The 27905-nt window shown below is 41.0% G+C and overlaps 4 protein-coding genes across 7 annotated transcripts; 2 read left to right on the plus strand and 2 right to left on the minus strand.

Moving 5' to 3' along the window:
- The first annotated feature begins 4 nt into the window (after nucleotides 1-4).
- airim (AFG2 interacting ribosome maturation factor) lies at nucleotides 5-2659 on the plus strand. Its single transcript, XM_077590885.1, has 4 exons — nucleotides 5-461; nucleotides 750-929; nucleotides 1003-1121; nucleotides 1199-2659. The coding sequence occupies exons 1-4, from the start codon at nucleotides 193-195 to the stop codon at nucleotides 1237-1239; spliced, it is 609 nt and encodes a 202-aa protein (XP_077447011.1). The 5' UTR covers nucleotides 5-192; the 3' UTR covers nucleotides 1240-2659.
- Nucleotides 1387-2659, minus strand: cldn35 (claudin 35). Its single transcript, XM_077590884.1, has one exon. It carries the CDS (start codon nucleotides 2198-2200, stop codon nucleotides 1511-1513), a length of 690 nt encoding a protein of 229 aa, XP_077447010.1. The 5' UTR covers nucleotides 2201-2659; the 3' UTR covers nucleotides 1387-1510.
- A 1222-nt stretch (nucleotides 2660-3881) lies between these two features.
- ago4 (argonaute RISC component 4) lies at nucleotides 3882-17428 on the minus strand. 2 transcript variants are annotated; one of them, XM_077590102.1, is made up of 19 exons: nucleotides 17243-17428; nucleotides 13172-13343; nucleotides 12326-12446; nucleotides 12049-12230; nucleotides 11782-11918; nucleotides 11420-11554; nucleotides 11233-11320; nucleotides 10941-11088; nucleotides 10740-10859; nucleotides 10242-10403; nucleotides 9325-9458; nucleotides 9068-9252; nucleotides 8644-8803; nucleotides 8383-8554; nucleotides 8175-8318; nucleotides 7953-8087; nucleotides 7572-7673; nucleotides 7302-7501; nucleotides 3882-7234 (listed from the first exon to the last, which is right to left on the minus strand). In XM_077590102.1, exons 1-19 carry the CDS (start codon nucleotides 17259-17261, stop codon nucleotides 7126-7128), a joined length of 2625 nt encoding a protein of 874 aa, XP_077446228.1. In that variant the 5' UTR covers nucleotides 17262-17428; the 3' UTR covers nucleotides 3882-7125. The 2 variants fall into 2 exon arrangements, with proteins under 2 accessions (XP_077446228.1, XP_077446227.1); XM_077590101.1 differs by having other exon boundaries at nucleotides 9325-9473.
- Nucleotides 17429-18272: 844 nt separating this feature from the next.
- On the plus strand, nucleotides 18273-26103 carry clspn (claspin). 3 transcript variants are annotated; one of them, XM_077590098.1, is made up of 24 exons: nucleotides 18273-18566; nucleotides 19145-19262; nucleotides 19422-19813; nucleotides 19876-20025; nucleotides 20115-20171; nucleotides 20262-20334; nucleotides 20802-20904; nucleotides 20977-21446; nucleotides 21515-21703; nucleotides 21827-21978; nucleotides 22049-22230; nucleotides 22301-22350; nucleotides 22475-22674; nucleotides 23082-23565; nucleotides 23633-23666; nucleotides 24007-24100; nucleotides 24164-24291; nucleotides 24361-24522; nucleotides 24625-24746; nucleotides 24811-24938; nucleotides 25133-25253; nucleotides 25322-25392; nucleotides 25456-25617; nucleotides 25855-26103. In XM_077590098.1, the coding sequence occupies exons 1-24, from the start codon at nucleotides 18540-18542 to the stop codon at nucleotides 25969-25971; spliced, it is 3786 nt and encodes a 1261-aa protein (XP_077446224.1). In that variant the 5' UTR covers nucleotides 18273-18539; the 3' UTR covers nucleotides 25972-26103. The 3 variants fall into 3 exon arrangements, with proteins under 3 accessions (XP_077446224.1, XP_077446226.1, XP_077446225.1); XM_077590100.1 differs by having other exon boundaries at nucleotides 24010-24100; XM_077590099.1 differs by having other exon boundaries at nucleotides 22478-22674.
- The last annotated feature ends 1802 nt before the right edge of the window (nucleotides 26104-27905 follow it).

Consider the following 27905-nt stretch of genomic DNA (forward strand, 5'->3'; position numbering starts at 1 on the left):
TAGGCGTGTCATACGTCATTGTTTACATTTGTAGGCGGAAATCGGTAGAATCTAACATGGCTACGTTCGAAAATATGAAAAATAATCCCATTTTTGTTAGTGTGGCTTTGTGACTTTTCACAATCGAGTCCGACATTACTTATTTGTCTAAAAAAAAACTTCTCGATTCGAAATTTATACATCCGCCTGAAAATGTTGAAACCTGCCCTACTAAGCGTCCATCAAGCGCTAAGGAAAAGCTTCCACGATCTGGAAAACAACCGAAAAACGTGGGGGGGCGTGTTAGCAGAGTGTACACCTCTCCTGGCATCCCTGGAAAACTTGGCCGAACAATCAAGAGCGCTTTCCAACATCCGAATCTCCGACACGCCGCTCAGAGACTTTCCAGAAGTGGAGGATCTGCTGCGATTCAAGCTCTCACAAGCTATGGATACTGTCTTGTGTAAACTTCACCAAAATATGTAAGTGAATATTCGAGCAATCGATAAATAATTGGCTAGTAAAATAATCGGAAACCACTTTGATAGTTGATGACTGTCTATGAGGTCCATAGCCTCTTTGGTTGTTTCGCCTTTTAATAGTATATTTATATTTTATTTCTATTGATATAAATGTTTTTTTCATTTTAATTTATAAGTATACGTTATAAATCAAGGGAGGGAAACTGTTTAAATGTACCTTTTCAAACCCTAAACAACTGTTTACAACTGTTACAAAGAAAGCCTGGCATGATGATCTTCTTTTTTCAGGGCTTCTCTCCAGTCTCTGAGAGACTCCATATCCAACCAAGTCTCAATTGTGGTCCACCTGTACGAGCAGAACCAGGATAGTCTAGATTTGGCAACCCTAACCGAACGCTCCGCCATCGTCCCATCTGTCGTCGACATGCTGGAGTGGTTGCAGGACTCCGAGCGTCACTATCGACAACAGAATCCTCTTTGCTCGTAGAATTACCGTAAAACACTTTAGTATGTTTTCCACTTCCTTAATTCACGTATTCAGATTCATGAGGCGGAAGATGCTCCTGCAAACGCTCAGTTCAGACAACCTCAAGATTTTGGGGTCTGCTACGAAGAAATGGAAGGATTTGGAGACTCCAAGAGCTGAGGATCAAATCACAGGTTGATGTCTGATATATTGAGTTATTATAGTGTATTACTTTTAAAGCTAACAAAATAATCCCTTTTTCCAATTTCAGATACACTTTGCAAAGTGTCCTTCTTTACGGACTCAAAGTGATGGGAAAGAGAAAATCAAAGGAATAAAAAAAAGAGAAATATTTAAAACATCCTTTGAATTTTTGATATTTGTGCCACAAAAAGGGAGAGTCACACTCAATGTTTTTATTTCACAATTCAATCGAGTATGAAGTCAAACAACCGGAAATGAATAAATAACAAATCATAAAATGGACAGGTTTAAATACGAATAAATACACACTATGCAAAATGCAGATTCCATAACACCTTTGAGCTACCACATACTTTACAGTAATCTTCTCTACTCTAGTCTACACATATTCCTTAAGTGGTAAACTGTTGGAAGTAATAGTTTTAGGAAGATTCGGGGCCGAGGTAGGCGAATTTGCAAAATTCCGTCCCACGTATCCTCTGCGATACTGTCCCCCCCTCTCCGCCATAGGGCACGTGCTACTCAACACCCCGCCGCTAATCATCAAAATAACTGCGGCGGCCCAACCCAGATAAATAGCCTGACCCAACTCCCGTTTGTGCATCAGGGGTACGTTGGAGTTGTAAAAATCCTGAACCACGGTGTTCGCCGTCCACGAAATGGGAACCAAAACGCACAGTCCGGTCAGGATGAAAAGAATCCCGCCGGCCAGCGCTATGCCCGCCTTTGCTTGACGGTCATCTCCGGCGCAGGTGGTGCACTTCATTCCGCAGCAGGACACGGTGCAGGACAACCATCCCATGAAAATGGCCAAACACATGAGCGCGCGTGCGGCCTGCACGTCCGGCGGCAACGCTAGCATGGAGTCGTACGTCTTGCATTGCATGTGACCGGTGGTCTGGTAGACGCAGCTCATCCAGATGCCTTCCCACTTAATTTCTGACGTCAGGATGTTGCTGCCCACAAAGGCCGACACTTTCCATTGAGGCAGAGCCGTCACCGCTATCGCCATGATCCAGCCGGTCACTGCGCAGGTGAAGCTAATCAGTTGCAAGCCAGTGTTCACCATGGTGACCGTTGATTAATGGAGTTGTTCAGCCAGGACTTTCAGCTTAAAAGCAGTCTTTGTTTCAGGATTAAATTCTCACAATGTCTTTTTCTGGATCTTCTTCCACCGATGTGAGCGTTTCTCCAGTTACAACCACGAGCAGTAATCGCTCCCACTTTCTCCCGGTAATCGACAAGCGCACTTTCTCCTCCCTCTCATACCTGCGCTCACCTCAATGCATTATTGAGAAGGTGAATGTCAGAATGTCACTTTACCTCGCTAGTTCGGATTGGATAAAAAGTAAAATCCTTGAAGAAAATATCCACATTTTGTGTAGAATCCCACGGGAAGAAAATGCCTTTAAGAAGACATTTCCATGCGAATAGATGAAGTGGACATGTCGCCTAGATGAGGGTACTTCAACTGTTGCTAAGGTTCACCCTCCCCCTCCAATTAACATTCGCAGATGCAAAAGCGGTCATCCAATTTTTTTTTTAAAAAGTCCAAAAATGATGTTCAAAGATTGTGATGAGTGAAAAATGTAGTCTTTAGATCCAGGAGAGCACTAAGGAACATGCAGCCAAATGCAAGGGTTGCGTGGTGGGAGGAGAGTGGGGAGGTAGTGATGGATGGGAGGTGGATCACTTGACAAAAGCATGATGGGGGTGTCTACGATACTGTTGCTTTTGGGAGAAAAAAAAGAAAAAAGCTTTGAGTAGCCTTTTTTGCAGGCGGGAAAAACAGTCATAATATGGGCCATTTTATACCATGATATTGTTAAACAGATAGCAATTCCAACACTCAGTTGTGTAATATTGGCTAATACATTTTTTGGAAGAAAGAAAAATTCCTGAATAAATGACAGTTTACCCATTTGAAGTGTAATTGGTATTATGGTGTGGTCAGACACTACTTAACATGGTCTGTAATAGACATCCAGTCCATTTGAAGTGTGGCCTTTTTTGACACAGGCCTGTCAAATCACTACAAGTATATTTTATTTTTTAAATGAATATTTTGTAGCCGCAGGCTGATGCTGAAATGTGCTAATGAATTAAAAATGGCATCAAGATGCGTTTCAGGTTTCCTTTCTTCTGTCGGGCAGTTCACCCAGGTAACGGTGGTCATGACAACAAGTGGGGGGACACAGGAAGCGGGACGGGGTGATAGCAGATTGGAAATGTTTTCAAAGCATACATTTTTACTTTTCAATAGGTTTATGTAAAATAGATTTTTTAAATGTCCAACTACATTTATTGAAATATTTTTCAATTTTGTATTTATTCTAGAGGCTTATTTACTTTAAACTTAGAAATGAATACATTTAAATATGTATTAAAAAGGTTACATTTTATTTTGTGATCCTCCAGAGCCCCTATCCAGTCTATTTTCCATGTCTCCCTCCCCCAATACACCTGAATCAAATCATCGGGATCAAGCTTCTGGACAGTTTGCTAATGATTTGATCATTTGATTCAGGTGTGCTAGAGGAGGGAGATGGAAAACAGACTAAGGGGCTCTCGAAGACTGGACTTGGCCACTTCTGTTCTAGGGGATATTAAATTGGATTTTTTTTTAAATTTAATATTGCATGTATTTTATATTTATTTAAACATGTATTTTATATGTGCTATTCTGAAATGTATGGCCCAAAACTATTATCTATCCCAAATGCATAACCCAGCAAAATAATCAGAAAACATTCAACGTTTACAGGCATAAAATACCAATTTATTACTTTGCACATAAACACAAGAGTTCCCTGCAGGCTAAACAAAAAAAAAGCGCATTTCTTAATAGCAATACCATGTGAATGGCCCAATAAAGGGGCAGTTCTACAACATGCCCCATCTACAAGTCAGAACATATTGAACAACTCCATTCAAATTAAGTATTCCAATCATTTGTATTGCTATTAGAGAGCACTAGCTGACAAAAAAATATTGAGCAGAGCTAAAACGACCCCCTCCTTCCAAAAAAAAAGACAAAATACATAAACACCATTAAGATAAGTGATATAACAAAGTGATACTGGAAATTCAACAGTTGACATGCTCTCAAATAAAATCAGTAAAAAGAGGTAACCTTTTTGTGAGGGGGGGGGGGGGGGGGGGGTTGCCATAGAAACAGGGGAGATGCCCTAAAAAGAGGCATGGCCACAGGGTGAAACCAAAAAGACAAAAATGGAGGCTAACAAATGGTAGGTTTGCTCTTTAACGGGTCTACGTTTGAAGAAAGTACCTCGCTTGAATTTGGACCCAAAGAGCAAACAACACCAAACATTCACTGCCATTGACGTCTCTCGTCGTCAATGTCAGCAAACAAGTGAAAAACAGCATGAGATGGTACAGATATTGCTAATCTAAATGATCTCATTAAATGTGATAAACATTTACACTAACAAAAAGTATTTATATTTTGTATTCATCATTATAAATATGAATCAAAAAAGTTTTTAGTAGAAGTCTGGCATGCATGCGAGCGAAAACTATTTATATAAAAAAATAAAATTAAAAAAACAACAACCTCTAAAGCCTACATAACTACAACACCACCAAATGCACATCCCCACTGATTGATACAAGCAAATGAAACAAGAAAAAAAAAACAGACAAAACCACAATGGTGACTTTTAGCTTCGTTTTGCGCATTTGAACCATTATGATTGATATTGCCTTTGCGCTGCCTTGTCACAAACAGCACGGAAGTTTATCAGACTTGAGCTTTACAAATACTGAATTAAGAGATGATCCCGTAACCGCAGCCTTTCCCGCAAATCTAAACTTGCCACACTTTTAAGGCCGACACGCACGCCGTCGCCAGGTAAGCGCTCAAACTCATTCATAATAAACCTGCTTCTTTACGGGTGGTTTATTACAAAAGGGTTTTTACTGTGAGCTGGCCCCCCCTGATGAGGCGTGCGCGACGACGCTCGACCATCTGCTAGCGACACTCCGAGGCGAGTTACTGATCATATTTTGGTGCCACTGATGGCGATAGATTTCTAATGAAGACGCTGGCAGGATTTAATTCACTCACCGAGTGAACTAATGATCACTGCCAGGCCTCCCTGTCCAAATGGAACATCCATCGCCTTCAATGACGGTTGAGAGGGGCAGTGCTCATGCTTTAAAAAAAAAAGTCAATCCAGTGTTAAAAATGCATGAGGATAAGAAAGTCACACGTGTATAGCAAAGACATTAAGAGTAAAAGGGCTATACATCAAATACATCGAGGAATTGAAAAGAATCTCATTGCCTAACGCAAACCGTTTCAAAACAAGCCCGCCCCCCGGTTTAGCAAACTACATAACGATCCCTGATTGTCTCCATTAATCCCGTCGAAAACCGAAAACGCAGTTTCGCCACTCTGGAGTGCTACACGAAACTCCCGAATTGCCGTTAAGCTTCGAGGAAACGTGAGTTATTCCGTCTAGGGGCCCCACGTCTTGCTACAAAAAAAACAAAAAAGAAAAAAATCCCACAACCTCTAAACTACTCAAGAAGATCTCTAATTGGTTTACCTTCAAAAACAAAATACAACAATTACAACATTGACAACCGCAATAACAACACTGAGCGTTAACTTCTAAACGACCATTTTTAAGATCACAAAACATCCTTATTAAAATTTTACAAATCTGCTTTGTTGATTCGTATGTATAAATGCATAAAGGTAAATAGAGATCGAGAGTGCCCTCTGTTGCTTGCCTAGTGTCCCGGGTCAGTGCAATGAAGTGGCCGCCATTTGCGAATGACAGCTCGAAGACAAATCAACAAAATTACTCTGGTTTCTGGCTCTATAAAACATCCTGCCGTGTTATCATAAAATCTTTCCCATAAATCAGGTCCAGCCAGAAAAAGAAAATCTTCTCATCCACGCAAACTTGCATTGAACTCATTGGCTGCCACTGAACAAGCCCCCCCGTACAAATGAACCGTTTTACATTGACCAGGTTGTAACTTATTACCAATTACAACACAACTTAGCTACTGTTGGCTGGGACCGAATGAACATCCCCTGCCATCCCTCCCAGTTCAAGTCACTTTTTATCATGGTCAATGGCAGCAAATGAATTCACGCCTCTCACATGACTTCGCTTAAAATGTTACGACCAAAGATTAACCTATCGCAATCGAAGCCACCCAGGAGAGGCCCGTTAAATTCTTTTCTCTGAAAGCTGCTCTAGAGATGTAAATATGCTTCTATGTACTGTCTGTGTGAATATAAAAAAACAACAAATCTGAGGCATTTACAGCAGTTATCTCCTCAATTTCCCTTTACAGTTCACAACACGCCCACGACGTATATACAAAGACGCACACACACACAGCGGCTCCCCATCGAGAGGAAAGTAGTAATGGGTATGGACACCCAGGTCACCTCGTTTTGTAAAAGACTGGCGGAGGAAAAAAGTTAAAACACTCAAAAAGAAAAATATATCATATATACTGTATATATATATACTATATATATTCATTCTGAAAAGGTCGACCCTCCCCATGCTCCATCTCGAGTTCCCTCCCGGTTAAAACCCAAGACCTTGTGAGAGATTTCGCCCTGGTGGGCTTTGAGGTAAAAGTAGATCAAGGTTCTGCCTAGCTTGGAGAGCGAAAAACTTTGCTCAGTGTATCTTAAAAAAACGAGTGCAGACATTCAGATAAGAAAAAAAAAAAAAACTCAACACAAAATAATGGCTCAATTAGTAGTATGCGTGTATGTTTGTCATTTTCTGTGCAGTGCTGAATTGCTGGTTAGAAAAGCGATTCGACAAGGAAAACTGGACTGAGCTCATTTCGGTCGGAAAAAAAAAAAAACGCTACTAAATCCCATCAAACTGTCGCTTTGGTGCACATTCAGGAAAACAAAAAATTGACAATGATAAGACAAGGGACGAGGAAAGATAAAAAAATACAAACGGGATGGAAGTCCACGTGCAGACGAGTTTAGGCAAAGTACATGGTGTGTTGAGTGTCGTAGTGGATCTGGACCGCCTTGGCCAACGCTAGGGGATCGCGGCCATTGCTCTGGCCGGACACGTGGCTCCCCTCGGCGCTACGAAAGCACACAAAAACAAGGTCATGTCGTGCTTGATAACCTGGCGGCCATTTGGCGTTCTCACCTGTCGTGGTCTTTGTCCACCAAGTGGTAGCGGGCGCGGAACGCCACCAGCCGGGCGTAGTAGGCCGGCGCCGGGATGGAGACGGAGCGCGTGCAGCGGACGTAGGTGTGGCACAGCTGGTAGGTCAGGAGCTGCAGCTCGTCGGCCGTGAAGCAGTTGTCATCCCACAGGACATGGTAGTGGGACGGACGGCTGGTACCCTGAAAAGAAAGGGTGGGGGGGCATCGGTATTGTTGTGAACAGAAATTTTCACTTGAAGCATTCCAGTACCTGAATCCCAGCATGGCTGCAAAGGTAGAAGTCAAACTCGGACGGATGTGTGATGGTGCTATCTACTGTGGTACCAGCTGGCACGTTACCACTCTTGCCAACCTTTAAAAATATATATACACAAAAATACACCAATTTTCTCATTCAAATCTAAACAAGAAAAAAAAATACACTATCATGAATAATGCTTGCTTTACACAAATACTCATTAAATACACTTAATCCTGACAATCTGCAAAAGTAAATTAAATACTGTCATATACCAACTAAAATGAAAGAAATGCTCTTCAATCTACTAAAGCACTTTCTAAATGTAATCGATGTACTCCTAAAACGTCAATGCTTGTCAATTGCACTGAAACATGATCATTGACAACATACCCTCTCAGCTTTGTCAGAGCAGAAAAGACGAGTGTGATGACGTTTCTGGACCACAATGTAAGTAATGCCGGGCCGGTAATCCTCCTCCAGACTTATACAAGCCTTCCTGATAGCTATCAACTCGGGCCACGCCACCTGAACAAACAATTAATCCAAAAGCGTTTTGAAAAAAATAAAAATAAAAAATAAATCGTGATCTTCATGACTGAGAACACCACATACCTGTTTCATCTGTCCTTCTGACACACCACCACGATAATAAATGATACGAGTGGGCTTGAAGCGAGTGGACTTGTAAAACTGGATCAGCAACTCTCGCACCATGTTGGTCAGATCTTGAATGACTTCCTGACTGAAGAGTTGCTCCTAAGATCATTCAAGTGCTGTTAACTTTGCGATCTCAACTTCTTACCGAAAAGACTTGTCAAACCTGGGACATGTCTTGCCGGGACGTCTGCACTCGCACTGTCGCGCAGTAGCGACTCGGGTGACCGTCCATGCTGCCGACCACCGCCGCTATGGATGGCTTCTTTCCATCACCTGCTGGGGGATGAGTTACATCTGCACCCAGAAAGATGACGGGCTGCTGGAAGACGGACGGCCTGGGGACACACACAAACTTTCATTTAGGGAGCTCTAAGCAAAAGTTGTCCATTAAAGCAAAAAAAAGAGGGAAAAAAAAGGTTCAAACCTCTGGTGTGGCACCAGGACGTTGTTGATGCCTCCCAGTTTGGCATTGATCTTGAGGCAGAGGTTGGAGAGAGTTTGTGGGGACGTTTTGACCACGTTCTTCACCTGAACACATTGGGTGGCCATGCCCAAAAGGGTGTCGCCAACCCGCTTCACCTCAGCTATCCAAAAGAATTGAAAGATAGATGGAAAATGTGATTATTTTTTCCTGAGAAAATTTAAACTATTTTTGGGGGGCAATGGTATTAAGTGGAGGAAAAAAATAGATGTAAACAGGAACAGTAATTAGAATTTGTCTGCGTGTTCGTTTTGAATACTAAATTGGATATTTTAACTTTTTTTTTTCACAAAGTAAAAACAACAACAACTTCAGATTTTTGTGAAAAGCAAAAATAAAAACCTGATTGTTATTTTGGTCTCCTTACCATAGACAGGTGTTTTTCCAGGCAGGATGACAACAATTAGCTGCAGACCAACATAAGACATCTTTAGGTGCTTGAACATGGGCTCCACACTGTCTGCTCCTTGGGCGTATTTACAGAAACAAGGCTGGCCTTGAATGGGCATCCCTGCATCCTTTGAGATCTTTCGCAACTGGTCCGTGAAGCTCCTACAAATGACCTCAAGCTCATTAGCGGGAAAACCGAAGAAAATGCGGCATTTTAAGGATTGCGAAACTCACTTGAGCAAGTCTTCTCTGCACTGTTTCTGCGGCGCAAAGCAAGCCACGGCCCACACCTTTATCTCGATGCCGGCGTAGAACTGCTTGCCCCTCATATCCCACACGCCCTGATTGGGCGTGGCCACCGTTTTATTCTGCGGAGAGAGACCCTGACTTCTTAGTCAACCCCCCGCTTGGATCAGGTGATTGACTAGGTTGACTGTGTATGGGTAGTAAAACATAACTTTTCAGGTATCTTTCTCCCTGTGAATTTCAATGCGTTTGTTACTGGTAGACATCCAACCCACTTGAACTGGAAGAACCTCCCAGTTCAAATTCCTGCAAACTCCTTGGCCCATCTTGACCACCAAAACTTTTGCTCCTATATCGGTACGGTTGTAAACACAAATCCAAAAAGGCAAAAGCTTTCTACTTAGTTAACAAGCTTTAACTAAGACTATTAAGAAACTCATAGGCCTGTTAGCAAATGACTCAAGTAGTTAACCGTGGCTCTTTGGCGGCATGTCACAAAAATGTTCTTTTCAAATGTCCATATCTCTCCTTAATAACTATTTAAATCAAAATGTTAGCAAAGAGCAAAGACTTGCATATGTATATTTGATTAAAAAACACATCCAATGTAAAATAATACCTAACCACAATCTGAATCAGTGCCATTTTATAGTTTGCTTTCCACCACAGCTAGCATAACATTCTACTGGTTTGTTTTCTTCATCTTATGTTGTTTGTGTCAGTGCTGAAATGTTGCACAGTATAAAACGTTTGTTTCTTTTGGCACGCGGATGTTATTTTGTAGCTGTTGAAAAAAAGTTTAAACTAAATATATCTTGAAAGCCTGATCGTTTTAAAAGGACAGTCTAAAATGAAAATGAAACCCCATTGTTGCAATCAAAGTATTGCCCCTTCCCAGTACTCACCCTGCCACAGTCTCTTCCGGTATCTGTACTCACTCGACCCCCATATTGTAACATGGGTGCCGGGAGAACACGTCCGGTTACTTCGGTCATGTCATTGTGGACCACAATTCCAAATTCCTTCAGGTACGGATCAGGGCCACCGACCATGCTGTTGCTTTTGACCTGGAGAAGAGGAAGAGAGGACCACTGATTAGTCAACTGAACAGCTCTTGTTGAAATCCCCTCATTTCCCGTTTCATTTCTCTGGACTTATATTTTGGCAATAACCGAATGCTCAATCCATCACCGTCCTAAATGAATTGGATCGCCAGCACTGTCAATAGCAGTACATGACTTAAATGAGTCCTGAGCAAAGGTCGTGGATCCAACTTCTGATCGGAGACATCTCTAATATGAATTATGGCACGGCTATTTACCCAATTCAAATAAATTAGACCTCTGTGGCCGTCAATGGCAATAAAAGAATTCAGATTTTTTTTTAAATGAATGTTCACTTACCAGTCTACTGATCTCTTCTTGTCTGTCAGGGGCGGAGCGAGCGGTAGCTTTGATCATAGTGGACGTCTGGTTGTCTGTCAGTTTTTTAATACAGCGCTGGCCTGCGACTATGTTACAGACCTATAGGGGAAAAAAAGAAAAGAAGTGGTCATTTAGATGTTTTAATGGAACCAGATAATTACTACATTAAAGGTTTCTCACCTCCAATGGCAGATAAGTGTGCTTCTGTTCCTGTCCCACTTGCAAACATGGTAAATGTGGATACTTGAGCTGTAAATTGTACTTCTGCTTGAAATACTGAGCGACGGTGCACTCCATGGCTTGGCCGTTCTCAAGTTGCAAAGGGAACCTGTGAAGATTTTTATACAACTGCAATCAATAGTGGTCACCACAGTAGACAGCTATTCAAAACATAACACTTAAGGTAAGTCATGAGAAAAATAAACACATGCGCAAGTATTCATTTTTAAAAGGAATAAATAAGTTAACTTACGTTTGATGGCTGGCTGGTCGACGTGTTACGTTGCACACACGATATTTCCTTTTCATCTGACCACAATGTGTGACCTCCACTTTTAAGCCTGTTACAACATTTTAAAAATACCAGTGTAAAGTTTCAGTCTTGTAAAAAAATCAATAAATAAAAAAAATCATTGAACAATTTCATGTTAATACTCAACCTCTAATTTCTTTAGTAAATTTGACACGCTGAGAATCAGTCAGGGGCTTGGTCTGTTCATTGATGTTTTGGATGTCCAAAACCTCGCACATGAATTCAATCACAGGCTGAGCGCGGTAGAAAGCAGTGGCCGACACTGAAAGGGAAAAGACAGCACGTTATTCATTTGTGCCCATTAATTAGTAACTAGAAGTACAGGGATTTCACGGATGAAATATTACAGGCTCACAGGCCCAAAATGAAGGTAAAATCTACAAATTAAAGCAATTTGGGGTGATTTTAGGTCATTGCATGAATGAAATAACTTTCTGGCTTATTTTCTATTTACTTAAAAAGTGACTTGCACACAGTTCATAGCCTTACCATCGATGTTGAGCATCATGTTCCACATGGCAGGACGGACAGACTGATGGAACCCAAACCAAACTTCCCTGCCACCGCCCAAAGGATGGTAGTAGCCCTCAGGTGGAGAGAAGAAAGAACGTCCAACTGGAGTGTATCTGTTGACAGAAATAGCCCCGCTAAATTAAACCCAGCATTGAAATTGCATTAATTGTGCGAGTTATAATTTGATTTGGTTCTAAAATAGCATTGAATGGAGTCAAAGCAAGCAGACAACTAAATGAAGACCTCATGGAAGGAAGATGGCGCGTGATAACATCCAGAGCCTGAACGGAGTCCTCCGGGACTTCATTGAGGTGGCCCGACAAGGCTTCCAGAAGCATCTGAAGACTGACCACAGACACCCACTGCAAGGACACCTTGAAGGTTTGATCTTTCCCTTCACCAGGTAAGGTAACTTCCAGATCCACCTGAAGGGGACGAAGGAAATTATGTTTCCGAGACATTGACAGCAGAAGATTGAACAGCGCGAGCCGTCATTGGAGCTCATTTGTGGGATAACTACCCTGTCTCTCCCTATAGGCAGTGGATGTGCCGTGTACATGTTCCTCTTCCCGTCGTAACCAGGCTGCCGGTCTCCAAAGATCTGCATCTTGAAGTGCCGCACCATCGTGTCCACCACCTCCCTGGAAAGTAGACAAGATGATCGCAGTGTCAAGTCAGGGTAAGATGGATTTGATTTGTTTTTACAGGTAGGCCTTTTGTGATTTCAGACTGGCTGGGAACACACCAGTCTGGCTTAGGTTTGTTTTTCTTTTTTCATACGAATGACAAGAATGGAGCGCAACAAAGTTAATCCATTGGCTCCATTGATGGCAGAAACTAGGGTTGTTTTAATAAGTAACTTTTTACTTCGACTACACAGTAATTTAAGCAAATTCCCACCTATGATACAGGAAGCAAGGAAGATTACCCACCTTCCTACTGCTTTAAAGTGCTCTCATAAATTACTTTTGGCAGCCTTTTTTCTTCAAAACTTGTCAATTTTTTTTAAAAAAATATGTTTTTACTTGAAAATATGTTGGCTAAAAAAACAGCCCTTGCCTGAAAGCAGTTTCATTTTTCTATTTATTCTGTTTGCTAAAAAAAAATCCTCTTCACCTTCTTAAAATATTTTTACTGGGAAAAAAACATTCTACAATATTTACTTAAAAACGTTCCTTCTTTGATCTAAAACCCATCGTTTTTTGTCTAAATTCTCCATTAAAATGGCCCACATTTAACTTAACATTAATTTAATAGCTGCCTATGAGTGTCATCAATGGCACTCAAATGCGACTATTCAATGCCAATTGTAGCTTTTTTTAATTCAGTTTTATAAAATCTGGTTAGCGCAGCTGATTGACGATACCTGTTGACCCTCCGCGGCCGTTTCTCAGGCTTGATGTCGATATCATAGTGATAGACATCAATCTTGGGAATCTGCACTTGGAAGTGGTTAGCCAGGAGACGGATGGGTTTCCCCACCGTGCCAAGGCCGGGACGCCGCGGAGGCTGGAACAGAGCGGTAGGGGCAGGCGGGCCTGCGGAAGGCAAAAAATAAATAAAAAATTTATATCACGATTCATATCTCAATTCAACAGCAAATTTCAAGTCTTGGCACACACACTCACGCGATTGAACCAGAACTCTGCCCCCTTGACCCACATGGGTCAAAGAGGGGACGGTGAAACAATGACCTCCAATTATAAAGGGGGGCCACCCCGACTCCACCCAGACATTTGAGGGCACCCGCCCCAAACATTGAGACAAAGCCCTAGCTTCTCTCAGACAGACAGCGGCAACGCCATATGGGCGAGCCAGTTTGGGATTACCGTTACACTGAAATGAAAGCGCAAATATCAGCCAATATCTACAAAACATATACCCAGGAATGGGCAATCTTGCTAAACAAGGAAGTATTTTTATTCTATATTACACAATCACATTTTTTTTACTAGACTTTAAATGAATACATCAGAAATTAGAATAGTTAAACATCTAACCATAAGAAATTAGCCTCTTATGTTCCAATTGAAACAGACAAAGACTACAGTACAAATATACAAAGTCATTATGAAAATAAAATCAAGATTCATTAAATAATGCAAACTTTGTACCAAAATAACTTCGCCTCACCTATAAAAATACCTATAAATAAAAATACATATATAATTGCACCTACCAAGATGCTAGTCAATATATAAACTAGATTAAATATGTCATGGCTGTTAACTGAATTTGACCTGAATTAATTATTAGGTTGTTTCTGCTTCCTTAGTGTGATTGTTTTGAGAGGATTTGCATCATTTTTAGGCATAAATTTTTATTTTAGGTGAAAATATCTCTTAAAAAAAAGGTTTTTACGTTTAAAAAAGATTTTTAGGGGAAAATACTCAATACAGAGAATAAAGATCATTTTTAGGTAACAAATTAAAATAAACTTTTCAGTACTAGCTATAACAACGACAAAAACTAAATTACTTTTAACAGTAAATTAGCTGAGTAGCCAAACTACAAAAGCCAGAGTAATATCAAAATTTAAAAAAATAGTTTTCTTTTAAAAGGGTTAATAATGCCCAAGCCTATACGCACCATAATACAGTCAGGGCATCTCATTAAAAAAAAAGACCATAAATTGTGTCACCAAAGATTTAAAAAAATTGATCTTCCACAATAAGGGTTGATAAAATGTATCCAGGATCACTATGTTTTCATCCATTTTCATTTCATTTTCAATTCAGCGGACAGCATCAGCATTGGTGGTATTGATAGTCTCTTGTGTTGGGGGGCTGCTTTAGGCTTTTGTCAACTGACAGCTAAGGGACTGTGGGGGTCCTGCTGAACTCCATACGGCCACACGCTCCAGTTAGCAAGTGAGGCGCGAGAGCACAGACAATCGGGACCCTATTGCTTCAAAAACATTTGCGCGCTGATGTTGCTCCCAACACGTTCCATTACAATGGGATGGACATCTATCGTTGTCAATGGTAGCCAATGAGAAAGATGCTCGGTCTTTAAAATGGGTTTAAATACTGCCAGGGAAAAGTTAATCGACAACACATTGATTATCAAATAAAGTTGCAATTATTTTAGCAATCGATAAACAATTTTTAACATGTGTATCCCTGAATTTGCCAAATCCATTTGAGGAATACACAAGTAGACAGAATGGAATACCAAACGACTAAATATAGAAAATTGAAAAGAAAATTGAGTAGAAAATGGAACATAAAATATGGATGTAGTAATGAAAAAATATAATAAAATCGAAAATAGCTAACGCTAAAAAACTAATTCCAGGGCTATTCAGTGTCCAAACAAAAAACAAACCAAGTGCTGCCTGCAGTTTAATGCTGATTGTGCTTTGCATTTCCATCATGTAGCGAGTAGGTGGATTGGAGTCGTGTAATTAGCGTGACATCCTGGAATTGAATGGAATCAACAAAATGAACATTTCTGCAAAAATTAAAAGCTAAGAGAAGTCAGTGCACAAAATTACATTAGTCTTTGTGTCCCTATATTTTAGGGACACAAACACTAACGTAATAGTTTTCTTTAAAAAAAAAAAAGGGTTAATGATGCCCAAGCCTATACGCAGCTAGGTTAGCCTGTTGACGAAATAGAACTCAGCTGACAGTGCACTGACACTCACAATTGCAAATAGGGGTAACCATATATAGCCATTTGGTGATCTATCGCGATACTCTATCACAACAGGTTGTCGATATGGTTCCGCCAAGAATAGATCATTCTGAAAGTTGCTACTTAAACTTTCCATTAGAATAGCTTATGTTAACTCATAGGGTGACACTGACAGCACCAGACAACAAGTGTCATCAATGGCACTGAAAAAGGCATTCAACCAGTCCTCCCAGTTCACAGTAACTGGACATCTAGCATTGTCAATGACCAGGAATGAGTTAAGAAAAGTCTACATTCATTTGTTTACAAAAAATGTTGCAATAACAATTCGGACTACTCAAGATGGCTACCAGTTACAAAGGACACCAAAAGCAGACAAATAATATAAAGTAAGAGTTTTTGAGCCTGAACGTTTTTACTCCGGTAAGCGTTAGTGCTTTGTGCTCATTTTGCATCATCTTTTCGAAATATGGAGCCATAATTTGAACGGTATCAAACATTCAGGTTCTAATAACATGTTAGCTTTTTTTGGAGGGAAAATTGGGAAACACAGACTAGCTAACGAGTGTCCCCTGTTAGCATAACTGATTGGTACAGGAGCTCAATTAATTTGCTGTAATACCACTGAGTGTCATACACAGTAAAAGTACTAAAAGGATACCACCTTTACATGAAAATATCATATTTTATTTGGGCAAAAATGCTTCAAATTGTTGTCACATCTCAGAAATAATCTTTTACGTCCTAACACAACTTGACCTCTTTGGAAATGGGCTAAATTTGCAAAAAAAATAAGCCTTTTTGTTAGCTACTATGCTAAAATAACACAGCTGTGAATACTTGTATGACTGATTTCCCACCTCAGAATAATTTGTTACCTTTTTTTATAGAATCCACTTAAAAAAATAGCACTCATCTCTTTGTTTGATTATGAGAGCTCTGCTTTAGATCATGTTTAGGCATCTAAAATGCACGCTAGACCAAAAGCAGTCCGTCACAAAAATAGAGGAAGGATGTGTTTGAGGGGGCGAAAAAAGAGAAAAGACAGCATTTGCAGCACGTCCTTGTTATCGTCTCGTGTTGAGGTCCACGCTTCCTTGAGACAACTGCACAGCCGGGAAGTGGCTTTGTTATCCTATAGATGAGTAATATGGAGCATGCCTGCAGCAGAGTGATGGTTAAAATCGCCATCCATCCTTTCTTGCTGTCCTCACATGAGCATGGCTTGCGGCCAGTCAAAAGAGTCCAACGCAATAACGCCACTACTCAAATTAACGTCTTCATTTACCGTTTTTGACGGTTCTGGGAAGGAAGCACAGTGTCATAACGGCGATCGCCTAGAATCAAATGCGACCCAAGGGAGGGAAAATGGATGGCATAATTTGCCACATATCGCCCAAATAGCCTGTCACTGTCCAAAAATGTCGTCGTGTTTAAGGGAAAATGAAGAAATGTGTCGCGTAAACATGAACACACTACGACGCGGAAGGAGGTCCTAGTTAAATCCCCACTCACACAATACCAGCTCCGACACGACGATCAGTGCGTGCCTCATATAAATAAAACCCCAGGGCATGTCCCAAGAATACAAAGAATGCAAACATATTCGACGAGCGAGCAAAGTATTTCACTCAACGTCAATAATGTCGGGGTAAGAGACACGCGGGGTGGGCCTTCGTTTGTTTTCCATCAGTGCTCCGAGGCCTCGATGAAGCCACGGCCCCCAGTGAAGTGGCACACCTGACACGGAGAAGCATGCGCGGCCTCGCGCTCGCCTCTTGTATGTTTGATATCTTACCGGGTCCGAGCGCTTCCATTGCCGAGGCCTCTCTCTCCGACTCTGTCCCGGCCTGGCGGCTCCGTACCGACGCTGCAATTGGGGGCGGTATCGCGAAGCTTAAAGTGGCTAATTTAAGAAAAAGGGATAAAAGACAGCCAAGAGTGCTGCTGACTGGGCTGGCTGACCCGAACTACTGATACTGCCGCTTCTGGCGCTGGGGATTTGTATCTGCGCATGCGTGGGTGGGAAGCCACCAGTCACGTTCTGCGCATGCGCCAGTTCATCAAGCGCTCATTAAATTTTAATGACGCCACGAAGTAAACATTAGTCAAATTTATATGAATTAATATAGGCATTTCATAATCGTACACAGTTCATGGGCATAAGTAGTATCATCATTATGTTGTAACATAAAGTGTGTAGAACAAACTACATTAAGGGGAAAGAGCTAGAGACCAGAGATATTGCATTTATTATTATTATTATCATTATTATTATTGTTGTTGTTACAATTCGTCACCCTCTTAAAATAATCGCCTCTCATTTTTTCAGATTTTTCAGAAAAAAAACAAAAAAACGAAAATAATTATTGAATAGATTTAACAATATTAATTAAAACGATAGAATGGCACAATCTCTTTAACTGAGGATGTAGGCAATTTTACTAGACGTGACCAGCGGATAATTTAGACAAAAAATACATTTTTGTAAAAAATGACTGGGGTGATTATTTTAAGTGACAAATTCCAAGAAATATTATACTTACACGATAATACATGCAAAATGTTTTATTTTTTATTATTTCTGTTACCTTATTGGCTAACGTTCTATACTTTTTAATTGGTTAATACACATGTATTTTATATCGAATCGGTCTAACACAAAATGGCCAGCAAGTAAAAACGCTTGCTCTTGTTATCTTGGATCAGGCATCAAACATCTAGTTTTATATACGATATTTATAGAGTAATTAACGTACGCGCTAGTGAATTGTTTAACTGTAGGCGGGACGTGAGCGTCTTACTAACCAATAGAAAAGCGTCAACGTCACGATTGACACGTTGCTACGCAAAATGTGGCGCAGCTGTCACGACGCGCGTAAGCTCAAAATTTCTACTCTGAGGATCGGGCGGGAGGAGAAGAAAAAAGTCGAGCTAATGTCTTTCTTCTTACTTCTTAAATGACTGAATTACCCATCGTCGTTCAAGCAATTACTTTTTTAAACCTTTTTGTAACCTCCACAAGTTGAAAATACTTTATATTTACCACTTTCTTTGTTAAAAAGCGTCGAGGAGCAAGCGGGCAACGAGACGAGATGAGCCTGGTCATTTCTCAACAACAGGTGGGTTTCTATATATTTTTAGACAAATGTTTTGCTTGTTGCTAATGTAAATAAGGTATTTATTCTTGTTTCATAAACTCAAACTGTCATGTTGAACATATCTTTACCATTGTTAGCTTTAGCCCGTTAGCGAGGTAGGCAAAGTCGTAGCTACTATACTGTAGATTGCATCGTCCATTTTCCTTATTTTTAGTTCAACAATATAACACAGTTGTATTTTTTATGCTCTATTTTTAATACTGCCTCGACGCAACATAATCAGTCTATCTGTACCTCTGCCACGGTTTAATTTAATTTTAAAACAACAAAAGCGCCAGCTAGTTTGTCCTCATTGTTTAGCCATCAAGGCGCCACTCGTGTTCTCATTCATCATGTTAAATGAATGCATAAATTAAGATAAAGCTGAATTTAAACTCTCTAAGAGCATTTCGTGTGACTTTTTGTGCTTCTTTTTACTTGTGGTTAAGCTTTTTTAGTATGAGCCTTTCCACATTTCAGTCCCCAAAACAGGCTCTAAACTGTAAATGCACTATACATTTGTTTTAACATGGTACGGTACTGTTGGTCTACCCATGCAGGCTGAAGATCTCCCGCCCGTGTCTCGCACAGGAACTGAGAGTGATTCAGACAGTGGAATGGGCTCTCCAGCTGAGGAGATGGTTCCAGAGACAACAAACAATAAACAGGAGTACCCAGGTGGAGTTGCATGACAATATGGGTTGACTAAGCCACAAAGTGGCCAAAGTTTGTGTAAATGAGGACTGTGAATGTCCTAAAAACGACACATACATTCTAATGGCAATGCAACAACCATTTATATACACTCCTTAAGGCATATTTTTGTGACGTTTTTAGATTCCGATGAGGACGAAGACATTCAAACTCGCAGAAAACCTTGCCGTAATGCCATCAGAGACAGCGACAGTGAAGAGGAGCCAGCAACTGAAGCTGTGGGACTAGTATTGTCTGCTTCTAGTGGAGAGGAACTGAACGGGGAGGAGAAACAAGAGGTTAAGAAGAACAGGAGAAGAATATCTGTTCTCTCTGATGATGAAGATGGCCAAAATAACAAAAATGAGGATGATGATGGTGAGAAGGAGGAGGAGGAGGATCAGCGACACAAAAAAAAGAAAAAAACTAAGGATCAGAAAAAGAGGGACCGGAGCCAGAGATGCCGAGAGAAAAAGGAGAAACGGAGTAAAACAATAGAAAAAACGAAGAAAGAGAGATTTTCGAACACGATTGAAGTGAGTGATGTTTGATTTTGAATACGGTCGACGTCGATTAATAAAAACTGATTTGTGTCCAGGGCACGGCTCTTCCCGGTGCACTAAATGACAGCGGCTGCTTGCTGGGTAATACAGACCTCTTTGACACCGGTATTGATGAAGAGCTGGAAGAGGAAGAGTCACTGGATTCAATCCGAGCAGCTGTCAGAGACAAGATGAAAAAGCACAAGGTACAGTGAGTCCAAAAATATTACCAAGATTTAAAGTATGTATAAAAATGTTTCATTGGTATCGTTTAAATTTTCCATTATTAATTTAGGAATCCATGTTTGAAGAAGAGGATAAAGAAGATCAAGTGCAAAAGTCTCAGCGTGTTGTAAGCACATTTTATCATTTGGAAATAGAAATTAAGATAAAAATAAGAGTTGAGCTTAATGTTTATTTATTTATTTTTGGTCCGTTTAAGGAAAGAAAAGCTGCAAGAGCAAGTAAAGAGGCAATGAAGCAGCTCCATAGTGAGTCTCAGAGGCTGGTCAGAGGTCAGTTCCTGCACATACTGTTTTCTATCTTCGAATTGAACTCCCAATTCAGATAAATTGAATGTCTGTTGCTGTCAATGGTACCGAATGAGGTCATTGGAACAAGGGCTGCCGCAAACTATTTTATTAGTAGAGTCATTTTAAAGATTATTTTAAGCTTGAATCAAAGGGTATGGAATACTGCTATATTTTTGATTAAGAAAAACCTTTTCACAATTATCTATTGGAACCCTTTTTTTTTTAAATACAAAGTCTGAAGAGAACATTTTTATATTTTTTATATTTATTTTAACAGGAATTAAATAAAAACATGCAATATAAATGTAGTACACTTTAACGGATAATTAATTAGCCGACATTGACCACGACAGACATCCAATCCATTTCGACCAATCCAAATAGATTGGACGTCTATCCACTGGAACCCAATTTCTTAATCAACCTTAGCACTTGTTTCTGTCTAACAGAGTCGGAACTTGGTCTCCCGTACCACATCCCAGAACCCAAGACCCTTAGCCAGTTTTTTAAGAAGCGGGCCAGACCTGAAGGACCTGCCATGGCTTTACTGAAGTAAATTCAACTTCCAATTTAACGTCCACTGCCCTAAAACAGTTTAAAAATTCATTATCTTGATATTGGTAGATCTCGACAGTATTCTGAAGTCATGTTGGAGAAGCCCACGTTACCGACACCTCCACTCGAGCCTCCCAGTGAACCCGAGCAGCCAAATTCTGTTCCCGCTCAACTTGAGACCATCTCTCAATTTAAAGTTAATTTACCCGAGCCTGCCGCCACATCGTCGCCGCAGCAAGAAATCCTCATTCAGACCGAGGAGTCCACAGTTCTGAGCTCAGAACCCGACCAGGGCTTCACACCGATGCTTTATCTCTCCGAGAGTTTGCAGTCAGCAGATTTTCCCATGAAACTGACACATGAAGCAGAAACTGTTCAGCCAGAAGTGGCTAAAGTTGAGACCCAAGCCTCATCTATAAAGCCCAAAATGGACAAACTAGCCCGACTCAAGGAGCTCGGACTGGAGCCCCCACCTGTCGCTAAACTGCGCGCCGATGCAGGAAATTTTGTAGTTCTTGAACCAGCGACACTCAACGCAGGTCAGTAATGCTTTTAAATAGTACACTTCCTTGTCAGCTGCCATTTTCTATGTTATGTTTTCTATCAGGTGTGGAAGCTCTGAAGGAGCGCTACCTTCGCCACCTCCAAGCGCCGGTTCGTCCGCAAGGAGAGCACACGGTGCAACTCAACATCATCCGGAAAGACAGCACCCCCTGTGGCAAGGAGGAATTGCGAGCCGAGTCGCTAACTGTCGTCCTGAAGGAAGGATCGGAAGATCCTATGGCAACAAAGCCTGGTAAGCTATGTCAGCACAGTCGACAAAATGGCAACAGAGCCTTTACAAACCAATATCAGCGTTTGCTACTCTGTTCTTAAAGTCGGTGTAGTTTTTGTCAATGAATAGTGCTTGTTTTTGCAGGTGAGAAACTGATGACCCTGAAGCAGCGACTACAACTCGCCATGGCACAGCGCCGACAGGAAGAGCGAGTGCGCAAGGCCGAGCTCAACCGCCTGGATAACGAAGACTGCGGCGAAGAAGAGGAGGAGGCGGAAATGACTGACGATGAAGAGGTCGGGATTCTGCTTTTTACAATCTACAGTGTGGTCCTATTTAGTTAACTTTTGTTTTTGGATATCTCAGGGTGTCGATGACTTGTTAGGAGGTGGTGACGAAGACTATGTTGAAGAGGAGGAAGGGAGCGCCTTCCAAAGTGTCCGGAGTCTTTCTCCGGTTGCACCAAACTGCCTCTCTGTGACGCCGGATCCCATTAACACTGATGGAACACTCATACTGTTCCCCGGCAACTCCTGCTCTCGCACCGGGTGAGTCGGTTTACCTTACAAATATTTATTTTCCGTGCCTCCATGTCTAATACTTTGTTTCCCCTCTAAGTGATGGTGGAAGGAGATCTGGTGCTGGCCAATATGGTTCAGGTAAACTAGGTGAGATAATGCACTTTTAAAGCGATCTGGCAAAAATCAAATAAGTTTTGTCCCCCTCCCCCCCGATGTTTGTCCAGCTGTATCAATTTGAGTTAAACGTTTCTATTCACACGTTTGTCCCCAGAAGAGGATGACTCCCTATCTCTGGTAAAAGACAACAGTCACAACAGCAGCTTCGATCTGGCCGGATCCATGATCACTTCCTACCAACCGGTCAACCCTCAGCGTACAGGAAGGGTCGCTTCCGCCTCCAACTCCAGCTCGGTGTTCCGCTCACCTTCTCCGTGCCTCTTCCGGCCCAGCCTCCTCAGCTCTGCTTCCAAGGTGAGAAGTAAAAAAAAAAAAAGCTTTGCCTTTTCAGAGGTTATCATTATCTCACATAAGGTATGTGTGGTGGTAAAAGAAGGGAAATTATAATTGAGAGCACCTATTGACATCCAATCCATTTCAACTGACATGGGCTTGAAGCAACTGGATTTTTATTCCGCTCAATGGCAGCCAAAGAGTTTATAAAGCAAAATAATAATTATAAGATCCCAGAGTAAAATACACAAGGTAATACTTATTTAAATTTATCTTTTTTTATACATTGTTTTTCCTTCAATTAGAATTTTTTTTTTCTAATTTAAAATATATATTTTTTGTTCTTGACCCAAAATTATATGATTCATTTAATTTATCAATTTTTATTAAAGGGTTCATTTGCACCACTATTTTTTTTCCCCCAACAGAGCTCCGGTAAACTTTCCGAGCCTTCGCTTTGTCTACCCGTGGAAGACTCACAAGATTTATACGCCCCTCCTTCTCCGATGGACTCCGAGCCCATCAGCGAAGTCGCCACTGGTCCCGACTCCCAAGGTCGCTTCTCTCTGGAAGACGACGGTCACTCCCAGTTACTGGACGCGGACGGTTTCCTCAATGTGGGCGCGAGAGCCGGCGTCGTCCGCTCCCACAAGAGGAAGTTGATTCTGGGCAGCCTGGACGAAAACGCCATGGACGCCAACATGGGGGAGCTCGTAGGCTTGTGCTCGGGCGTTTTCCGGACGGCGCCGGAATCTGATACGCAGACGGAAGAACTTCTCCAACTGTGCTCGGGCGGTTTCCCGGCGACTCTGGTCAGAGAGGATTCACAGACTAACAAGAGTAAGGAGGACGACACGGAAAACACCATGGATCAACTCCTCGGATTGTGTTCTGGAAAATTCCCCAACACAGGTACGCTCATTTTAGTGCCAGTAATATTATATTGGTATTCCCCCTCACTGTCATGTGCTATTTTTAGGTTCTTCCCACCTGGGTTCACCAGCACCAGAGAGGTATGATCATTATTTTTTGGTTGGTACCCCACCCAGTTTAAATGGATTAAATGTCTACTAGTGACAAACTCATTTTAATTGGACATGTATCATTGTCAATGGCATTGAAAGACCCAACAGTAACATGTTTTAGTATTTTACTCACATTTTAGTCTTGTTATTTTTCTGTTTGACATAAACAAACATAAGTTTCAAATGAAAAATCTAGTCAAGTTAGCATAGACCATGACAAATTCAACAATTTTATCGCTGGTCTTTTCTACCACTGTGTGCATGACTATTTTTGGTCATTGGAAAAAAAGTCTTTATTTTTATCTTTTTTTTTTCCCCTTGATTCCAGTAGTAAAAAGCAACCACAGGATGAAGAGGAGGAGGAGGAAGAAGAAGAAGAAGAAGAAGAAGAGGACTGCGATTTTCGACTTCTATCAGATGTGGTATGTTTAAAAAAAAAAAAATTCATAATTGTAATATTGAAATAAAAAAATAATCTTTTACAGGAGGACGATGAAGTAGTCGAGGATGAGGATGATGCAATTTCCGGCGAGGAAAATGAAGAGGACGAGGTAGAAGAAGAGGAGATGAATGCAGTTTTTGCGCTTAATCGCATGAAGAAGAAAAAGAAAATGTAAGTGAAGTTGTCAACAACAACACTCGATTTATAGATCGTTTAAAACTCACAAGTCTCCGTTTACAGGCGCCTGACCGACTACTTGGACTCGGAAGCCGAGCTGTCGGGCAGCGACGAGGGCAGCGGCGACGAAGATGATGAAGGGGGGAGTGAGTATGAGGAAGAGGACCTTCTGGAGGATCTCCCCTCGGATGAAGAGCTGCACAACCAAGTCAACAAGATCCATATGTGAGTCACACATGAGCTTTAAAATCATTTTCCTAAATTGGCGGGGACAGACAGCAGCAAATAAGTCAAAACTGTCATATTTAAGTCAGTGTCTCGTTCCAGGAAGCAAATACTGGACGACGACAAGAGACGTCTGAGGTTGTACCAGGAACGCTACCTCGCCGACGGAGACTTGCACTCCGACGGTCCAGGAAGAGCTCGTCGCTTCCGCTGGAAAAATATGGGTTGGTAGCAGGAATAAATACGCCGTCTGGAATTTTCCAAATAATTGATGGTCGTTTCTCCCAGACGACGGCTTCAACGCGGAAATGACCGGGGCTGAAGGGGAGGAGGATCACGAGGAGGATGATGTTGATCTGGTTGAAGTCCAGAGAAGGAAGGAAAGGCTCGAGAGGGAACAGTGGATGAGAGAACAGGTTAGTGCTCAAAATGTCCCCCCCTTCCCCTTTCTCAAAGTTCCTTTTTTTATTGATGTAACCAATATTGACAGGATAAGCAGAATGGAAACTGAATGACCCATATTTACATATTGGACTTAAAAAATATATATTTTCTTCTTTTTTTTCCACTTGAAAAATTAGTTAAATTCACTTTTAAACCTTTTTCTTAGTCCCAACAGAAAGGCAACAAAATGGCCGAATTGGATGAAACGGATGAGAACATTGGAGAGGAAGATAGTCGTTTCATGAAGATGGCCAAAAAAGTGACGGCCAAGACTCTGCAGAAGAAAGGTACATTTGTTAGACACACTACCTCGAAATAATTTTGAATGCCTTCCTAATCTTTCCTATCCCTAAAGCAGAGCTTCCAGTAGAACCACCGGCACAAAAGACGTCAGCAAGGCTCAATCCTTTCCTCCGACCCACGCAGGTATGTTATTGTATAAAGTACATTTTGACGTTCACACGTTTAACTTTGTTTGTGTCTTTTTAGGTGAAAAGAGGTTCCCTGCTGAGTCAACCTCAGTCTGTCCTTGACAAATTGGCATCCATCTCAGAAGGAAACCCGTTAGCACCCAGAAACACTCGGGGTTTCCTTTTTCAGACATTGTCTCCAGATAAGGATGCATCGACAAAGGATGGAGCTCAGCATCATGTGAGTAGACAAAAGGGTTCTCACCAAAAATGATGTTTTGGTGCATCTACTTGTTGATGTACTTCGTCGTTTAGACACTAGAGGGCAACAAAGTCCGTATTCTCACAAAACAGCCACATTATTTTTCTTGTTCTCATATTAGTGAATTGATGAAAATAGACGTTCATTCACGTGGCTATTGCGTTTATCACGAATGACGGAGTATGATTAACAACTGACTTATGTTTGACTGGACAGCCAACAAAGAAAAGGGGATGCACGGGAGCAATCACCCCAAAAGCCAAGAGGGTCTGCCATCAAAACACGACCATCAAAGGACCTCCAAGAAGCATTTTTACCTTCTTGGACCACTAAATTGACAACAGGCTGAGTATTAATAACAATTGTTGAGTCTAACTCATGAATTTTTTAATTCAGGTGCTTTTAATTTGACAGCGTTTGTATAATGTATTTTACATGTAAATAAAAGTTTATTTTAAGACCTTTCTGGAATTGATTTTTGTTGTACTCACTGTTTGAACCTGTAATTGCAGTTTTGAGGCTAATGTTTGATGTGACTAATAATAGAAAGACATTATTATAACATCTTACCATCTCATTAGTTGCTGTGGTAATTAGGGAACAAGTCCTGGGGTTACGAGGGCTCCATTACACATCATTAAGGGGTGACGCCAAAGTGAAACAATGAGGTTTTCTGACCTCCAGGAGAAGCTCCCCTCGGAAGAGTTGCAGACCCACATCAACAAAATTCCCATGTGAGTAAACTTATTATTTTTAAACTCCTTACTTGCTGTTGCCAAACCCTAAAATTGATGCCACCCCCAGATTAGACTTCTACCTCTGTCAATGGCAGCCAATAATTTTATGACAACCCTGCTTAGAACAGGCAGATTTGTTCACCATTAAACCACACTATTACCGTATTCCAAAAAATTCTCACTTTCGATGGCAACCAATAAACTAAAATAGTTTGAATTCATCATTACATCACTCTTACTGTGCAACTAATTGCCACAGACTTCCCAAAATGAATTTTATCCATTTTCATGACCTTCAAGCAAAGTAAACACCAACCTCAGATAATATATCTGATCACATGTAAAGTGACAATGCCTGTTTTTTTAAATGCATAGGTTCTATCTTTCATAATATGTAGGTGTAGCGTTCAGATTTTAGTCTTCTATTCCCATCCATGTGTTAAAAGTAGGAGTTTTAAAGTAACATATACTGTGTATCCATTACTGCTAATTGGCATGTGATACCAAATCCTAAAGCTAATGTAATTCGCTTTTAATAAGATCTTAAATTCATAATAGATTTTCACAACCACTCCATTTCCAAAGGTCAAAAGGCCAAAAATTCTCCAACCTCCCCAGACAGAAAGGTTACACGTACTGGCGCAGGCTCTGGGTTTAAATATCTAGAGGACACGGATCCTCTTCTCTTCTGATTAGCCGGAGAAGCGAGGGCAGGGGTTGCAAACAAAAGATGCGGCACCCAAGGGTCTTTTTGCTTTCTGCGTGCCAGAAACAAAGTGTAATTATAGCGCCAAACAAGCCACGCTGGATTTCACTTTAGCACGTCCAGGCTGATTTTGTAACCGTGCTTGCTGTCTCTCTTCCTCCAGTGTTTGTGTGCGGGGTGCACCCTGACAAAGGGGGCTCCGGAGCGCCCGCCTCGGGCCCCTGTCACGGTCTGAGACCGCTGTTGGAGCAAAAGTGGGTCACGCTGCTTCGGGCTGTGTAATGTCGGAGCCCCCCAAAAAATAAGATCGAATTGGGCACTATAGGTAAGTCAGGCGTAGGCGAGCATTACGGTAATGGGTGTTCTTTATAGTATTTAAAAATAATAATAATGATAATTAAAACGACATGAAAATACTTTTTTTTACATATTGACGTGCAATTCATTTGAGTGGGAGGGGGAACCGACGCCTAGATTTCTTATTTGAAAATTCTAAAATATTTTTCAAATTTTACAATAGCAATGATAAAATACTATTGAACTTTATTTGCCTTTATAAAATAGTCTGAATAATAGCCATTTTTAAATTGACTTCAATTTTTTAAATGCACTATGCACTATAAAATAAATACTATAATTTTTTTTTTGTCATGGTATATATATTAATTTAAATGGTTGTTAAAAATATGTTGTTTTCAGTCATTGTCATTTTCATGCTCATTATTAATTAAACTAAACATTTTACGCTTTCTTTGTTTTACCATGTTAAGATCCTACCATCTCCAGCTGCCAGTATTTATCCCTAAATTTGACAGGGTCTATTT

Source organism: Stigmatopora argus, chromosome 21 (genome assembly GCF_051989625.1).
Source record: "Stigmatopora argus isolate UIUO_Sarg chromosome 21, RoL_Sarg_1.0, whole genome shotgun sequence".
Lineage (NCBI taxonomy): Eukaryota > Metazoa > Chordata > Actinopteri > Syngnathiformes > Syngnathidae > Stigmatopora > Stigmatopora argus.

What these genes read in the sequence shown, in the direction of transcription:
- airim (XM_077590885.1), top strand. Translation starts at nt 193, where the DNA reads ATGTTGAAACCTGCCCTACTAAGCGTCCATCAAGCGCTAAGGAAAAGC. An exon ending in TGTAAACTTCACCAAAATAT is followed by an intron (nt 462 to 749) that starts GTAAGTGAATAT and finishes TTCTTTTTTCAG; the next exon opens with GGCTTCTCTCCAGTCTCTGA. An exon ending in GAGCGTCACTATCGACAACA is followed by an intron (nt 930 to 1,002) that starts GAATCCTCTTTG and finishes TCACGTATTCAG; the next exon opens with ATTCATGAGGCGGAAGATGC.
- clspn (XM_077590098.1), top strand. Translation starts at nt 18,540, where the DNA reads ATGAGCCTGGTCATTTCTCAACAACAG. An exon ending in ATGAAGAAGAAAAAGAAAAT is followed by an intron (nt 24,292 to 24,360) that starts GTAAGTGAAGTT and finishes CTCCGTTTACAG; the next exon opens with GCGCCTGACCGACTACTTGG. An exon ending in CAAGTCAACAAGATCCATAT is followed by an intron (nt 24,523 to 24,624) that starts GTGAGTCACACA and finishes GTCTCGTTCCAG; the next exon opens with GAAGCAAATACTGGACGACG.
- cldn35 (XM_077590884.1), bottom strand. Translation starts at nt 2,200, where the DNA reads ATGGTGAACACTGGCTTGCAACTGATTAGCTTCACCTGCGCAGTGACC.
- ago4 (XM_077590101.1), bottom strand. An exon ending in GTCCTGGTGCCACACCAGAG is followed by an intron (nt 8,555 to 8,643) that starts GTTTGAACCTTT and finishes GTGTGTCCCCAG; the next exon opens with GCCGTCCGTCTTCCAGCAGC. An exon ending in GTGGACAAAGACCACGACAG is followed by an intron (nt 7,235 to 7,301) that starts GTGAGAACGCCA and finishes GTGCTTTCGTAG; the next exon opens with CGCCGAGGGGAGCCACGTGT.